At 38.3% G+C, this 17,798-nt stretch overlaps 1 protein-coding gene across 16 annotated transcripts in view; it reads right to left on the bottom strand.

Annotated features, from left to right (window-relative positions):
• Positions 1 to 17,798, bottom strand: part of LOC112050343 (ankyrin repeat domain-containing protein 17) — a 72,175-nt gene that overhangs the window by 23,704 nt on the left and 30,673 nt on the right. For 10 of the 16 annotated variants that reach the window (XM_052883924.1, XM_052883928.1, XM_052883920.1 and 7 more), the window contains exons 8-20: positions 17,511 to 17,721; positions 16,673 to 16,886; positions 15,665 to 15,890; positions 15,057 to 15,425; positions 14,311 to 14,567; positions 10,485 to 10,598; positions 8,124 to 8,208; positions 6,828 to 6,887; positions 4,275 to 4,363; positions 2,709 to 2,987; positions 1,877 to 2,014; positions 1,142 to 1,351; positions 260 to 447 (exon numbers count right to left, since the gene is read on the bottom strand). In XM_052883924.1, coding sequence (XP_052739884.1) covers positions 260 to 447; positions 1,142 to 1,351; positions 1,877 to 2,014; positions 2,709 to 2,987; positions 4,275 to 4,363; positions 6,828 to 6,887; positions 8,124 to 8,208; positions 10,485 to 10,598; positions 14,311 to 14,567; positions 15,057 to 15,425; positions 15,665 to 15,890; positions 16,673 to 16,886; positions 17,511 to 17,721 — 2,440 coding nt within the window. The remainder of the gene's footprint in view (positions 1 to 259; positions 448 to 1,141; positions 1,352 to 1,876; positions 2,015 to 2,708; positions 2,988 to 4,274; positions 4,364 to 6,827; positions 6,888 to 8,123; positions 8,209 to 10,484; positions 10,599 to 14,310; positions 14,568 to 15,056; positions 15,426 to 15,664; positions 15,891 to 16,672; positions 16,887 to 17,510; positions 17,722 to 17,798) is intronic. The other 6 variants (XM_052883929.1, XM_052883925.1, XM_052883930.1 and 3 more) reach the window with 6 other exon arrangements.

Raw genomic sequence — 17,798 nt, 5'->3', positions numbered from 1 at the left:
GCCAAAGCGCATCGGGTCAGCGTGATGGACTATTATCCTAACCCTTATTCTGAGAGGAGTGAGTTTTAAAAGATTCAGTAACATAAATAATTTATTGCGTTACTATAAACGATCACACAACGCACGCAACGGAAGCTCTGAAAAGAAATTTGCAAATATTTTGGACGAACATATACATTTAATTCGTCTTAGCGAATATTATCAGTAACATAATAGCGATGTGAGCGTTCACCGCACAGTTGTAAACAGCAAGGCATACCTATAGTCATCGTAGGGCAGGGTGGGCGGCGGCAGTGCAAAGTGCGGCTGCGGGTCGAGAGGCGCGGGCGCGGGCGCTGGTGCGGGTGCGGGCGCGTCCCGAGTGCGGGCGGGGTCCCCGCGCGACTCCAGCAGCGTCGACGGGGAGGGAGGTCGCGGCCGCACTCGGTACGAACATATCGCGTTCACCTGCGAACAATTCCAAACATTGTAGCTATACATGACAAATTTTAGAGCCTTTGGCAGCAAATGAGTCTGTTGTGTTCATATTAAAAGGTGCTACAAGAGTCCAAGTCCAACATTATGTTCAATTTTAATTTTTCTTCTGGTTCTTGCAACGCAGGACGATCCAAACAGAACCGTCCATCGGAAAGTATAACGGAACCTTCACCCCCTCTCTCAACGCGCGTTGCGGGCGGCAGCACGCGCCACCGCGTCGTAGTTTGGTTCGTGTCGCGTTGCAAGAACCAGATCATGGCCCCATTTGGATTCGACTAATCCTAATCGGGCATACTCCGACGCTGTATCACGTAAGATTTAGTTGTGTTTCATAATAAATTATATAAATAACGCAGTGTATTCAAAATAGTTGTCATATACACTTGAAATAGGCAAACTGTATCTTCTTGTCAATCAAATGAAGCAACATAATGGCGCCGAGTATCTATGTGTCAGTGGAAAATGTATTCCAGATATAGGGTCTGGTCTGATCTGGCCGTATATATGCATTTCTGTGTGAGTCTGTACGCATATATACCAACTGCCAAAATTGGGGTGCGACACTTTTACTTCAGGAGACTGTGTCTGGACTTTTTATTATGTCTATGGTAGTTTAATTGAATCTTCAATGTTTAGCCTCGTCCCCGCCGTCACTTGTACTCACCGGTAGCTCGTGGTCCCGCGGCCAGTCTGCCGAGAGCGCCTCCTCGGCGGCGGCGAGCAGGCGGCGCGCGTGCGCGTCGTCGTCCGCGCCGTCACCCGCGCCCGCCGCGCACAGCCCCGCCTCCTCCGCGCCCACGCTAAGCTTGTCCGCGCCGTCGACCCCCTCCTCACACTTGCCCGGCAGAATTTCGTGAGATTTTTGTTGCATAACCTGCATGTTATTCGTTAATATGCATAACCTGCACGTTACTTTATAGACACAAGTTAAAATTAATATTTAAAAAATCCACCTACAATCAGTCGTTTAGCCAGAATGAAGACTTTTGTGACAGAAACGCCTTTCCTCAGAATGGAAAATGCTCATATTTTCGGAGTAATTTATCCGAACGACTGATATTCCAAAAATCAGTTTACTATTAAAGACATAACTTTTACATAGCAGTGATGTAAATAGTACCCCTAAAGAATAGATTTCGCTTAAAAATAAAATACGATTACCCTGATCCACTCACTTGAATTTAATCTCATCTCGTCTCCTTCTGATTTACACATCATCGCGCTTGCCAAACGCTTGTCTATACATCTAAAGCTGTATTGCTCGTACGTGAAATTATTGCTGCTGTGGATGTATGCTTATTACAGCCGGTTTAAAAAGATAAACTTCACAATGATAGTACAACGCGCAGTGATCGACCCCGCGGGCTCCATTAAAACTTCTCACGTGGAGGGCTCGTACCTGCAGCACCAGCGAGCGCAGCTCGTTGGGCGGCAGCGCCACCAGCGAGGGCACCTCCCGCTGCAGATAGGCCAGCACGGCGCCCAGCTCGCGCGCCTCCACCGAGCCGCTCTCCTCCGCGCCCACAGTGGACGCAGTCTGTTGACACAAGCAATATAGACCATTAGAGACCCCGCTCACTTACAACTTTTTGTTGGCCGATTTAATCGGCCGATTATAGAACAGGTATAGCGATAAATGACAGCCCCCACATCTGTCCAACTAAATCACGTACAATTAAAAAGTCGTCCAACTATCGGCCAACTAAAAATTGTCAGTTAGCGGCCACCCTTAGTGGAAGGTATCTCGCAGAGCTACCGGCGGCTGCCCAAGGCACTGCCATGGTAAGTTTTACCTATATGATATCTATTTTGTTTTAGACTAATTTTAAAACGATGATATCTCCTAAGATATTCGTTAAATGTAAACGATTTCAAAGGATGATGAATGAGGATAAGGATTAATATTGATTAGGACAAATTTCAATAAAAATTTAGTGAGTTAAGATAGATATAATATATATATAGATAGATAAGCTGTCGCGGACTTTTTTAGTACTTTTAAAGGGGGAGTTAGCTATTTAATTAGGGAGAGAGGATTAGCTCGTTTAACCAAAGAATCTTCAGATGAAAAATAATTCTCTAGATTAATATTAAAATGTTTACTAAAATTTAATTAGATTCAAATAAATTTCAACATGACTTTTTGGCAAGTTCTACTGTCCAATACTGTACACTGTAGGTATATTACACTGGTACATTAAAGATGAAATAAATACAAATGAACATAATACCTGCGGCACATAAGCTTCAGGCCTCTGCTGCATATCCTGCACATATTGCTGCTGTTGTAACTGCTGCTGCTGTAATTGTTGAGGTTGTTGTTGTTGTTGTTGCTGTTGCAACACTTGCTGATGTTGCTGCAGCAATTTCTTGTGCTGCTGCTGTTGCTGCGCGGCTTGCTGTTGCTGCTGTTGAGCAATCTGTTGCTGTTGCTGATGCACCGCTTGGTGGTGCTGTTGCTGCGCGGCCAGCTGCTGCAGTTGCTGCTGCTGGAGTTCTTGAAGCTGTTGCTGGTAAATATTACGTGCTATTGTAACATTTTTAACTATACTACGTAAGCGCAATCTACAGAATGTGTCTATGCGTAGATGTTACTATTTAATTAACACTACACAACAGACAAAATTATATTAAAGAATGTATTACTTTTTATCTCATAAATTAATCTAAATGAATTACAATGTATTGTACACAACTGATATACTTTTATTAAACATAAAATAGTGAAAGATTGTAAACTATAAAATGTATCTGCCTCTGCTTACTTAAATTACTCAAGAAAATACGTCAAATAGTAGAACAATACAAATATTGTTACTACTGCACAAATAGAACATCTATGGCACTATTCTGTAACCATGTTTTATAACTAGACAGTATGAATTTCAAATTCGTCTGTGGACCAGAGAGACATAGACGAATACGACATTATTGATGGAGATATAAGAGACAAATTCGAAGTTCACATTGTCGAGTTATAAAACCATTTTCGCTCGTGTACACGAATGACATTTTATATAACTGCCGCGCCATGTCATTACACTGCACCTAAAGATTCCATGTTTCACCATAAAACACTCATAAATGAGTTGCTTGCACATAGTTACATATTTTTTGACATTTTTCTAATTTGAATATTTATCTCGAATGGAATAAATAGGTTCTCGTATGGAATAAAAAAAACCCTAAATTTGTCCAAAAAATACGTTTTTTAAGATACAGTGTATTTTTATGCCACGGCAATTCAGTTACCGCAACATCGCTTATATGTCCGCCTAGTCTTTGAAGTGCTTCAACTAGTAGGAATTTGCAGGCGAATTTAGCGCATTTGCGCGTCGCCTTCACGCGCGGACGCTCTTGTATCGGCGTACACTAAAACGCCAGATTCAATGTAAGTATCATCATCATCATCATCACCATATCAGCCGATGGACGTCCACTGCAGGACGTAGGCCTTTTGTAGAGTTCCGAACATCACGATACTGAGCCGCCTGCATCCAGAGAATCCCTGCGACTCGCTTGATGTCGTCAGTCTACCTTGTGCGGGGCCGACCAACACTGTGTTTTCTAGTGCAGGGTTGTCATTCCAGCAGCTTGGGACCCCAAAGTCCATCGGCTCTGCGAAATGTGCCCCGCCCAATGCCACTATTGCAATGTAAGTTTAGTAAAGGCTCTGCTGGGAGATTGTCTCTCTACTACATGGGAACACTAAGATATTGTAAAACCAACAATTTTAAAAAGAACCACAGAGTCGTATTGAAGTTACCGTTCGAATAAATAGTAAACGTGTCGCATACCTGATTGAGGTTCGTGGGTAGCTGCTGCAGCGGGAACAGTTGCTGCGGCGGCGGGTAGGGCGGCGTGGTGGGCGAATGCAGCGTAACCCCTGCGACATTATGTAACGTTACCCACCATTCACACTGGTCATTCAGCCAACTTCATTGCATATACTATAACTTCTATCCTGTTTATGTTGTAACTATGTTTGTCTATCTTTATTTCAGTACATCTAACCAAATACTGGAATCTTAAGTTCCACATTTGAAAGTTACTTAAACATTTGTTGAATACCAGACAACATCCGAAATTGTTTGGGCTTTTTAATCACTACTGCAACGAGAAGTTATAGAAATTGATAGAACAACAATACAAGGTCACTACCTATAGAGATATTTTTATTTTACCTGCGCATTTTCCATATAAAAATTATTTATTACAAGCATTAGCTTCCAATATGAAAGCTGCACTGAATATGTATGTACATTTACATTCATTCTTGTCTATATAAAATGCGAACACTTTTAGCACTTTGCTTATTTAATAAACAGCAATCGACAATGAAAAAGCATAAGAGTATGTACAGACCATACATAATACATATAGCAATATAGCAGGACACAAAAAAGCGATTTCTTAGTTTAAATGTTTATAATGGTGTTATACTTGAATTTAAATGTAAGTAGTTTTTATATAAGGGACATGCTTAACAATACTTTTAGCATCAGTTTTACAATCCATTTTATTACGGTCTAAAAGCTTCTAATGACGAGACAAGCTGAACTAGACTAGACCTTTTCACTATTCTGGTCTTTATTATCAACTTATTAAAATGAACATCAAATCAATTGACAAAATGTAATTTACCTACTGTGTGATATTCACCAGTAGGTAAGCACTGGGTGACATAGAATCTCAATTTTTTATGACAACTAGCGTACATCAGGGTAAGGGTAGGGGTAGCGTAGGGTACGGATAGGGAAGATGTACACATTAGTCAAATTGAAGCTTGACCGCGTCCGCTAGTATTATTATAAAATGGAGATATTTGTGTTATATAACGCTACCAGTAGCGTGAACACCGTCACACTGCTAGTAGCGTTGGTAATTTTGTGCAATAAGGTTTTAGGTTGTAATTATTGATCATAAATTGTTTAGTGTGGGCATAAAGAACATGTCGGGCATGGAAGGTGACTGTTGCCGCATTCTTAAAGGATTTTCCCTTAAACCTACACACAGGACCTGGGACCCGCTAGAGGTGTTTCCTCTACCACAAAATGATAGTACAATCACTGTCGCTGCTATCCGTCCCGTTATATTTGTCTGTAAACGACACCACTACATCAAAAAACTTTCAACATTAGAGAAAGTATACAAGATTATATTAACTATACAATACATTGCAGAAAGTGACGCAAAATAGTTTGATGGTAAAAGTATTGTTTATGCTAAAACATAGCCCTTACTTATACATAATATTTATAATAAAACTTAGTAATCCAATGTGTTCATATTTGCCTTCCGATTTTTACCAATTTAATGGAAATGTATTGAGTAGAAGCAATCGGCTGTGTCTACCTAATAATTTGTTTTGTACAAAATATAGTTGTTATTCACATGCAGGTGTGAATAAGAACTTTATTTTTCAATTTTCAAAACATTTCATTGTAGGAAGAAATCTTGAACACAAATATTAAGACATAAGCTTAACGGGATGTCTGAGTATTAGTTTTTTTTAAATATTGGGATCTATTTTAGAATGGTAAAAAAATTGTTTATTGTTGATTAGAAAACAGTCACAACCAAATTACGCAGGGTCTAGGGAACAAATAGATTAAGGGTTCGGATTGGTTTAGACTTATCAAATAATGTTCACTAAAACTAAAGTTACAGCGCTTAGCGTGGACAAAGTTACAAAAGAAAGCTATTTAATGTTACATTAAAGATGAAGGTTATGAAATTAAAATGGAGCATTCAATATACTTTCACAAACAGGGTAGTTGACATTTTTATTATTGTAAATACTTTTGTTTTAAAAAGAATATTTGTCACATATTTTTTTTATAATAGGACCAATATTCCCATTCTCCTCCAACTACTCGGGAAAGACTGTGCGACAATAGATCAACGGGGCGGAGATCGAACTACCACCCCTCGGTGATGAGTGCAACCGCTCTTACCGTTAAACTGTTGAGGTATTAGTAACAGTGTATCTGCGAACATTACTTTGTATAAAGACAATCATTGCGGCACTGCCGTTCAAAATTTTACACAATTGTGACGTCATAACTACGTAAAATCATTACTTTTTTATGGGCGTTCGAACAAAATTACAAATTTGTTATTTTCGCATTCATGTATCAAAAATATCATCTTAATGAATAGTATTTATGGTTTTTCATGTTTACTTCTATTTTACAAGATTTTTGATTGTTTGACTTGATTTTCCCGAAAGAATCATAAAAACGAATATATTTAAAAGTCAACTACCCAATAAGACATGACACACGAGCATTGAAAACAGTTAAAACGTTAGCGTATAATGAAGACTATATGATTGTGTGGCGACTTGCCTTGCGCGCAGAACTGTAGGTCGAGGGCTTGTAGGGCCGACGTGGCGAGCGTGGGTGGACCTTTGTGCAAGAGTACTACTTTACTAACACTACCCAGACAATGATTTTTTTTTAATTTTATCAAGTTCAAAGTTTATACCATCCTCAAAATGAAGGCTTACGCTCTTTTAGATCTATGCATTTCATAGTGTTTGAAGTTAACTCAATCCTTTTATGAAATACATAGACTGTAATAAAAATTTTCCAACCAGACACTGACTTTTTTTTTATGTTATCAAGTTCAAAGTTTATACCATCCTCAAAATGAAGGCTTACGCTCTTTTAGATCTATGCATTTCATAGTGTTTGAAGTTAACTTCAATCCTTTTATGAAATACATGAACTGTAATACAAATTTTCCAAAATATGCATTAGTATATTGATCTAAATCGAATTTAAATTTGCTTATCTCAAAATTATTCTCAACCATTTGAACTACATGAACTTTGGTGCAAAAATAGTAAAACTATGTGTTTATGAGATTGCAATTTTTGTTTAAAATACTTGCTAAAATTTCCAATTCCTGTGCCAATGTAAGAGCTATAGCTTGGCAAGTTCGTGACACTCTCATGATATGCGGGCGACGGAGGGGAAGAACTACGCGGGCGGACCATCGGGAGTGTTACAAACGAACTTGTCAAGCTTTAGTGTAATGTAGGAATGGATATAATTCTAACAATCAAGGTATGGTTAAAACTACAAGTAAAGAAAAATCTTGTATTAAAAATAAATAAAACTATTTTGGTCTCTATAACCCATAGGTTTTTGTGAGCATGAGATTTTAAAGGGCATAGAGATGGCACAGAAGGGATGTAGACATTAAAATAGAAGTTTAAAAAAAGACTCCCAAAATTGTTTTATAATGTGTGTAAAAGTCACAGAATTAGATTAAAATTTAACTAAAAAATTTTACACCTAATTGGACGATTTGAACATTTTTTTAAATAACATAAGAATGCATACTTTACAAGCTTTAGATGAAGAAAATTTCCCACAGGGGGCGTTGGGCAAAGAAGATTGAGAACCTAGTCTAAAAATTTCGAAGTGTTTTTTAATTCAAGTATTTTTGAGAGTATCCATACTAATAATATTATAGAAAAAAGTTTGTGGTGTTGTAGGGGGGTAATCTCGGGATTTACTAAATCGATTTTAAAAATTCTTTTACCACTAGAAAGCCACGTTATTTGTAAGTCATATTTTATCCCCCTATTCTTACGGGAACGGGAACTATTCAATAAAAATTAAAAACATTCTCACCGGAGGAGTCAGCCATGTCCAGCATAGTCCTCTCGGTCTCTGGCAGTGTTTCATTTCGAGGTTGTCCCGCTAACACGTCGACTCTCTGTCAAAAGAATACATAACAATCACTCACTAACACAAATAAACGGACATCTACTACATTATAACATACAGATATATATGATATATGAAATTAATCGTAAATATGATCTATTTATGACACCCATTAAAATAAATTACATAAGCGAAGTGGGAATGTTAATAAGCTTGATGAGTATAACAATATACTAAATAATATATTAGTGTTATACAAAACTACTAATTCGGACATGCTTTATGGTTAATATATTTATTTAATTTTGAATAAAATAAATAACCTCTGGCAACAATAGTCGGTTGTAAGCTCGGTTGACTGAAACAGTGTTACTTTTAAGTGGTTTTAATTTTGCACAGATTTGTACACAGGTTTTTACGAAAAATATAATATACAAGTTTATTTTACCCATACATTTCGACGTGTATGTTTTTTTTTTACCTCTTAACTTCGTCATTCATTAACCAATAAATGACGAAGTCTTGAAGTCGGTTCCATTTTTACGTTAAAAAGATTATTTTGCCGATATCATAGCGTCTTATTAACCATCTTAGCCGCTACTGATAAGTAGCACTATTCTCACTAAACAAGTAGTTCTTGTTTGTAGTCATTCTACCAATTCTTAAGCTATATTCTACTGAGAAGAGCCGGCAAGTAACTCAGTATTTGCTATTACTAAAAAGTAATATACTATACTTATTTCAATTGAAGCTCTCTGCATACATAACGAGTTTATTCTCGGATGGGACGACAGGTTTTGAAAATATCGTTTTATACAAAATATACAAGAGTGTTTACATCACGGAGGCACGGATGGGACGCGACCAGTGGTTTGTACAAGGTTTTAACTAGGGTAGGCAATATACATACAAATAGGGTAGTTGAGTCATATCAAATTTAATATAATCAATATTAATTTCGTGTAGTACATGGAATAAGGGTCCGAAATATATCGATATTAAATAAATAAAAGTTAAGGATTTCTTATAAAACTTAATTTAAAAATTATGTATTTTTGTCGTCCTGTCGTCGTCTGTCGTCCATTTTGTGACGTCACAATGTTACTTGATGTACTATACGTCAAACTAATTGTTAGCTAAGATTTTTATCAAACGCTCCGTTTGCAAGGGATTTATTATAGTGACGTCATGAAACAGTTGAAATATAGACTGTCATGGCCGATAGGGATTATGGCTCGTTTTGTCAAAAACATATTTAAAAACTAAAATTTTCATGTAATCACATCTCAAAAAAATTTGATTTTTTTCAATCTAGTGAACGATAATGAACTATTTAAGACCATTTCAAAAAAAATGTCAACTAGTCCAATTTTTCATTGAATATGTTTGTCCCATTCGATCAACACTTGTCAGGAAAGCAATCTCTGAGCGGCCATACTTTAACTCCGTTCAGTATGCAGCGACCTCAATCATCTATCTTGTGTGCAGATGACAGCGAAATGCAATATATCCGATAATCTTTGTCATACACGCAGATCCGCCTAACAAACGAACTACTGCTACCAGAAGTGAATTAAGCAACTCTAGACATAATAAGTCGTACAATACGGAAGATAATACTACGTACTATGGTTTGTAGCGTTGCTATAATGGCTGCACACACACCTCTAAATTCAAACTCATCACTAGAGTTAAAGTGACTTCTATTCAACAAAAAAATGACGTTCTATGGGCAATCAAAGGTACTACCCCATAACCCTTGGTTCACAATGTTTGATTTTCCATTGCCAACTTGACCCCATTAACAGTTCAGCTTGACACTACCATAATATACTCAGAGGCATAACTATCCGCCTACTTTAATATGACGCGAGTCGAGTATATTCAAGTGGGCGGATAATTGTGCCTTTGAGTATGTAACAATACAATGTCCTTGAACTCAAATATGTATATCGAAAGCTCAAAGGAACCGTACGTTGAAATGTACATGTAAAAGAAAATTAATCGAACTATATAAAAATTATCACATAATATATTCCTGTATCAACATTATAAAGGCTAGTTGTGTAAACATTTTTTTGCAATACAATAATAATTTATCTACGAACGTACTAACTTTTTAATCAATTAAATAGTAAGTAATTGATCTTCATGCACTGTATCCTATTTGTAAAATTATTATTATTTTTTATTAATTAGTTTAGAGATGTGCGTACAGCCGAGAAAATGTATCGATAAAGGTTGTTAAAGGAGACAAAAAAAAAATAAAAATGGCCACAACACTACGTACGAGTAATATGATATCTGAGAAATGTGTCCACTCACATAGGATTTTTTTTCGAGTTTGTTTTTATTTTTAAATTTCTTGTTAACATCCTTCCAAGTAAAGCCGGGCGGGAGGGATAGCTTATGCTTATGCACCACGTTGTGGTGGCACATCTACACCGTGGAAAGCAAGCACAAAATGATAGATTTTAAAATTAAGCTAACAAGAGTTACAATGGGCGACAGTTAACTTCCTTATTGGTATCTAAAATATATACTTAAAACTTTTGGATCCAAGACATTTAAATCATAAATTATGCAAAATTTCATTTATATCCCACAAATTTGGAGTGTATTAATATTTAGCCAGAGTATGATTACAATAAATTATGTCTTTTCCGACATTTTATCAGCTAGATGTGCCTCTATAGATAAACTAAACCCATAAATTCACTTTACCTTTAGTTATGTTATGATTGTTATGTGTACATTTAACACGAAAATCATGTAATAAAGAATGATGTTTGAACTCTAGATTATCTATAGTAGCTATGTGAATGACTATAGTAAAACCTTTTTATACAGTAATGTCCAGCATCCATCTTGAAAACTGTATTGTGTTACAAGACTCGTACAAACAAAAATATGCTGCACAACAAAGGACAAATAAGCATGTCTTGTAAAGACAGTTTGTCCTGTCAATTATTATATTTACCAGATAGACAAATAATTTATAGTTATAAATATCATTATTAAAGCAAATTATAGTAATTTTTTCATATAGTAAACTCTTTATAAGCTGACTCGTCGGGCAATGTCAATAGGGAAAGGAATGTGAAGAGCATAGATCGTTATCGATAACGGCTACATGCTCACTTGGTGTAACAAAATATTAGAAATATGATGAGTACAAATTATCTAATTTTAAACTTCAATCGTTACATTTATGAAGACACTGGGGTTAAAGTATAACAAAAATGCCAATCAATGGACGTACATATTTAATGGAAAGAACAGATTTAGTTTGTGCCAGAATGGACTTTTTTGAGGAACATGAAACCCATAAATATATTTGGATATAATAACTTTGTTAGGGCTTATAAACAAGATACGATAAATAGCGTTACTTATCGATACATTTATTTTATTGTTACACCCTTCACTAAGCGGATACTTCCGACCCGTAAGTGCGAGAGAGTTAGATATAGGAAAATTATTCATGGGCCCGACGAGTCAATTAATAACGTGCTTACTATAATTACATATTATTCAATAAAGAGGACCTATACTTAAAGTTATATACTAGAAATAGAATCAGAAGACTAAATTAGCATGGAAATTAACCACCGCCCACAGGATGACAATAACAAGTTACAATTATTATTACAATATATAAAGCATGAATATTATTTAAATTGTTACAAGTCTGAAGTTGCGAGAGGGGCATCAATATTGCACAATGGATGATTTACGTGTACGCAGCTAAAGGTATACCTGAGAGCTGAAAAAATAGCCGGAGTGGCAGTGGCAAATTTTGAGAATGTACTTATTATTCCAAAATTATAAATTTCGTAGATCTATATGATACATGTAAATGATGATTTTTAGAAAAGAGCTATAGCTGAGTTAATTACCGGCTCTTTTACTGATAAAGTTACTAGATCAAACAAAATTAACTTTTAAAGTTACCACTATTTGACACAAGGTAATTATAATTTGACAAACAGCTACTGTATGTGATTTGATTTAAAATATGTAATGAGACAGTTTACTATTAAAGCGAATTACCTACATTGACTGCTAACTTAAGAGGTGTATAAACATTTATATTAAATTCTTAGCCCAAAATTAGTTTGGACTAATGCACCAAAATTTGATGAAATAACCTATCTATAATGTCGTCCTAATTCTTAATAATATTCCAGGCTCACATTATTAAAGACGCTGTTTACAGTGCAATCCATTTGTTTTAGGGCCGGTGGTGTGAACTCAAATGATGCATAAAAAATTGTAACCCCGTGTTATTTTCTTCTTGTGTTATAGCCAGGGTAGTCTACAAAATACCTCCACAAATTTTCCCACCAACTCTCCGGCTACACCTGCCTGCTATGATGCAATGAAGAGCGTATCAATACAGCATGCGTGCAATTGTGTAGTCAAAACGAACCAAGCAAGCGTTACAATGCAAAGTATTACTGCAACTTCGTTATTTAGCTTTTAGATTAATCTTAAGTAAAAAATAAATTACAAATAACTGTTTGACTGCAACCTTGATCTGAATATACAATTATTTCAAGACAGATTAAATAAATAAAGATATGCTCGCTAAATTTTATTTCTGGAATTCAATTAGATATAGGAGTATGTTGTTAAGATCCATTTTATTTATAACGATTTTTCTAACACTTTTAAAACGAACAAGTTACATTAACTTTACAATTATTATTTAGAAAATATATAAGCATTATTTAGCTTTTCATTGCAAAATTAGGAGGCGCAATTTTATCCGTAATAGAATGGTCTAGAATTCCATCCTACAATAACCTTTCATCGAATTATTTTAATAAGATTGATACTTTATACCCTTGTGTTAATAATAAAAAAACACGTATTTTAATAGTAATGTTTTAAAAAAAATGTTTTGGTGATTTCAAATAACATATAACCACCAGCATAATGAACAATCAACAGTATATTAGCACATAATTTTGGCTAAATCAGACTTTTTGTTGACATTCAAGTTTTGAGGGAAAAAAAAGTTGTACAGGTATTGCAGATTGGAATACCTGACAATACTGAGTAATTATAATTAAGTAATTAGTTAAAACAACTATCCACATACAGATATAATGAAACATCTATTTACAATCTTAAAATAAACACAAATTCTTTATTAGCATCAAGTTCTAAAAGCTAAATGAATACTAAGACATATCCTACCAATCATTATCAAATATTATTATAAGAACCCTGAATAATTAAATTATTTATTGCTTCGAAACTATTTTATTTTTATGCAAGATCTAAAATAGGGTATAAACAATATGTGTATTTCGAGACAGCTCTGAAAACTGGCCATGCTTATAAAAATGAGTAAGCATAAAGATGCACAATGTATATGTTACCGTTAAATTGTAATTACAATTTGTTATTTTTAGGTATATTATAATCTATTGAAGTGAAACCGTTAAATTGTCAATCAGGATAAATTTACCATAGAGTTACAAAATATTACAGTGGGCATAATAAAAATAGTAAAAAATTACAATTGACAAATCAAAGAAAAAAGAAAAAAAAAGAAAATCGGAGGGGTGGCCAGTGCGTTTCCTAATTTTTTTAAACACTGTTCTTCCATTAGTAAATGTTGTTATTGTTAATTTCAAGTATAATTTAGTCAAATCTTAAATCAGGTTAAGTTAGGTTAGAACATGCAAAATTCGAACACTTAGGTCAGTCTTTAGGTATAATAAATAATAAATAAATATGTGATGTCACAATTCTTAAAGTATGTCATTCCTAACTCTATGGACACAGAATGTTCGGCTGTAAGGCCGACCAATCAGGGGCAAGTTCGGACAGGTCACGTTTTAAGATTGCAATTTAACGGTTTAACTTTGACAGACTATAATATACCGAAAAATAACACGTTAAATTGTAATCAGTATGTTTAGTTCACAATACCTACAGATTACAATATCGCGAATGAGATTATAAACTAACGTATTTTACAATTTAACAGTAACATAATATACATTATAATCTCCGCACAGTTCGGCAGACGCAACTTCAGAGCGAACTAGAAATTTGGTGCATACGCATTGCTAGAGTTAGAAGAAGGCTACTATGACGGCTGAATACAAGTTGTACATCATAAGGTGATACATACATGGTCGTCCAATATGTCAGGCGGCGGCGGCAGGTGGTGGTCGGATTGAGGCGGGGCGGGGCGCTGCTTGCGGCCGCACTTGTGCTTGTTAGCCGTGGGCGCGACTGCGTTGCCGGCGCCCACGACTGCGGCCGCGCCCACAACTGCGCCCGCCGCGCCCACGTTGCCCGCGTTAACCGCGCCCGTGGGCACTGCTGCCGGGTTCACGGTGGGAGCGGGTTGCGCCGTTCCGTTTCCACTGGCCTGCTTCTTCCGACCTATTAGGTAAATAATGGTCATATTGTACAAGGTTTTGGATATTGTTATGAGATGGTTTGGACTAGAATGTAACATTGTGATGAGACCACCCCATTGTGAGTAAACTAACGGCCTCTGTGGCGCAGTGGTATGCGCGGATTTGCAAGACGGAGGTCCCGGGTTCGATCCTCGGCTGGGCCGTGGCTAGCTAGCTACCCTATCGACAAAAAAATTTACTGCCAAGCGATTTAGAGTTCCGGTGCGATGTCGTGTAGAAACCGAATGTGGTATGGATTTTCATCCTCCTCCTGACAAATAATGATGGATTTTTCCGGGATAAAATAAAACCTCATCCTTCAGTCTGCTCTCCAGGGTCCAATTTATCTCTGTACCTTCATCTAAATCGGTTCATCGGTTTAGCCGTGAAAAGGTAACAGACAGACAGACTTACTTTCGCATTTGTAATATTAGTGTGGATATGTATTTATTTGTACAACTCTGCTACTTACCGTCCAAATAGACTTTGGCGAAGTTGGGCGGCATCTCAGCCGGTGCAGCGAGCGGCGTCGGCGGGTGCGCGGGCGGGTGTACGGGCGGATGCGCAGGCGGATGCACGGGCGGATGCGCGGGTGGATGCGCCGGCGGGTGCGCAGGCGGATGCGCGGGCAGGTGCGCCGGCGGATGCGCGGGCAGGTGTGCCGGAGGAACCACGGGCGCATGCACGTGCGTTTGCGGATGCGGGTGCACGTGCGGGTGCGGCGCGTGCGCGGGCAGTAGCGCGCGCTGCGTGGGCGCGCCAGGCGCCGGCGCGTGGCTCAGACCCAGCGCCGCCGCCTGCGCCGAGCTCAGACCACCGCTCTCCTCCGTGCCGGTATTACCTGATATAAGAAAATGAGCATTGTAAATATATAGAGAGACTAGTGCCGGGTCCATCGTGTGATAGAGAGAAAAGCTCTGGACTTCAGGCTGATGGGTGTAGGGTTAAGGATGGCAGTTTTAGCCTAGTTGGCCATATTTCATATTTTTCATACTGAGGCTATATATGAAAAATCGATTCTTAAGGAGTAAACTCCAAAAAAAAAAAATATGTTTAACAAAACAAGCACAGCGCACTCACCCCTGGGTAACATGACGGAGTGCGGGTAGTCGAGCAGCAGCTGCACGACGGCGGTGTGCCCCCCCTTGGCGGCCTCGATGAGCGTGCTGGAGTTGTCCTTCAGCTTGCGGAACGGGTCCGCGTCGCACGCCAGCAGGAACTTCACCACGTCGGCGTGCCCGCCCGCGCACGCAAGCGACAGCGGCGTGTGGTCGCCGTTCGCCGTCATGCGGTTCACGTCGGCGCCCTGGACACACGATACACGCACATAAATAACGTGTTTCCTTTAGATCAAACGTTTATTTATTTCAAAAATACAATATTACATAAATAAGATACGTCAAAATTAGTGGCGTTATCTCCTGTGTCAGACTTGTGTTTTACGTTACAAGTTAGTTCACAATTATGCCGTTAAAAGGCTAAACGGAATCGACGCTTAGGGGTACAGGCCACGAGGCTTTGCCTCCTTGCACAGGTACGTCGCGAGGGATCTTGCTCTCCCGGTAAGCTCTTCCAACTCCTTTCAAGGCTTTCGGCCCTAGGGGTTTTTCCAAGTGAGTCAAATTCAAAGGCTTCGCGCGGACTGCGATTGCTCGCTATCCTGCGTGCGGGTGTTTGGAAGTTCATGCATGAGGTCATGTCTAGTGGACGTCCATCGGCTGATAACTCAGACCAATTATTGTATAGGACCTGCCTCGCTAGATGTTACTTTTCTGTCAAAGTATATGATCAACGATCTAAAGCGATTATAAAAACTGTCTCTATATAATCAGTGTTAAATAGTTGTAATCGTGTTAATCGGTTAAAGAGCTCCGTAAAGTACCTTTTGTGTAATTAAAGTGTAATAAAAATTGGACAAAACAAACAAACAACAAACAAAGTTTAGTACAAGATATATACCAAATCTAAGATAGTTTTCCTCAGAAGATGGCAGACAATTTTGTTAGTGACTATGAGTGCCATACAGGTCCTTCTATAATTGGTCTGAGGCTGATAATGATGACGATGACTGCCAGTGTGAGTACTAACTTTGCCGACGAGGAACTGCACGGTGCACAGGTGGCCCGCGCGGCACGCCTTCATGAGCGGCGTGCGGCCGCCCTCGCTCTCGTGCTCGAGCGCGGCGCCGGCGCGCAGCAGCACGTCCGCCACGTCCGTGTGCCCGTTCTCGCACGCGTACGTCAGCGCCGTGTCGCCCGTCTGCGTCTGTGCGTGCACGTCCGCGCCCACTTCCAGCAGGTACCTGAGGGACATTACAATAAGCTTTATTATTATATTTTTACAATTTTGTTTTTTTTAACAATATTTACCATATCTTTTAAATATGACCAAATCATTACTAGAATGGCTAATGAAAGTAGAGACTGAAATCGCCCGCCAAATTGAAAAAAAAAGGAGTAAATTCTGAAAATTATAGTGCAAATATTTGAATAGCTGAGTTTAATACTTATTTATTCACAAACAAAACAATAATTAAACAAATTATGAAAACGCATAATTTTTTCAATTTGTCTAAATGATTTTTTAAATTTGGCGGGCGATTTCAGTCTCTACTTTCATTAGCCAGACTCCAATCAACATTTATTTAATTTTAAAAGAATGTATATCGCAGTTGACAATTCTATATTCTTAAATGGAGGTCAGTAGTCTTACGAGAAAAAGACTTAAACGACCAATGTCAGAACCAAAAACATCACTCTCCCTTACACCCTATCGCAAGATAAGAGAGAAAGATATCGCCAGTTGGACACTATTGCTCCAGAATATGCCATTATGTCTTCATGCCATTTAAATGTCGTGGCGTGATTCATAGGCCTCCCATTTTATCCCTTCCACCGTTGTCACAATACGAAGTAGCAAAACTCACCGCACCAGGTCCAGGTGACCTTCCTGGGACGCTTCCATGAGGGGTGTGGAGGCGCCGAGCTCCGCGTCCGCGCCGGCCTTGATGAGGAAGTCCGCCACTTCGAGGAAGCCGCCGCAGCAGGCCAGCGTCAGCGCGGTCTCCTGCGTCTCGTCGGTCTGCGCGTTGATCGACGCACCCTGGCCCAGCAACAGTGCCACCATCTCCTCGTGACCTGAGCCATAGTGGCGAAGTTAGTAAAATTAATCAACTGAAATTAACTTAGGGCAGGTTTCACCAGATTCTGCTAAG

The sequence above is a fragment of the Bicyclus anynana genome, chromosome 10 (genome assembly GCF_947172395.1).
Source record: "Bicyclus anynana chromosome 10, ilBicAnyn1.1, whole genome shotgun sequence".
Taxonomy (NCBI): Eukaryota; Metazoa; Arthropoda; class Insecta; order Lepidoptera; family Nymphalidae; genus Bicyclus; species Bicyclus anynana.
The sequence above is the reverse complement of the archived record's forward strand: the minus strand, read 5'-3'. Positions and strand labels throughout refer to the sequence as shown.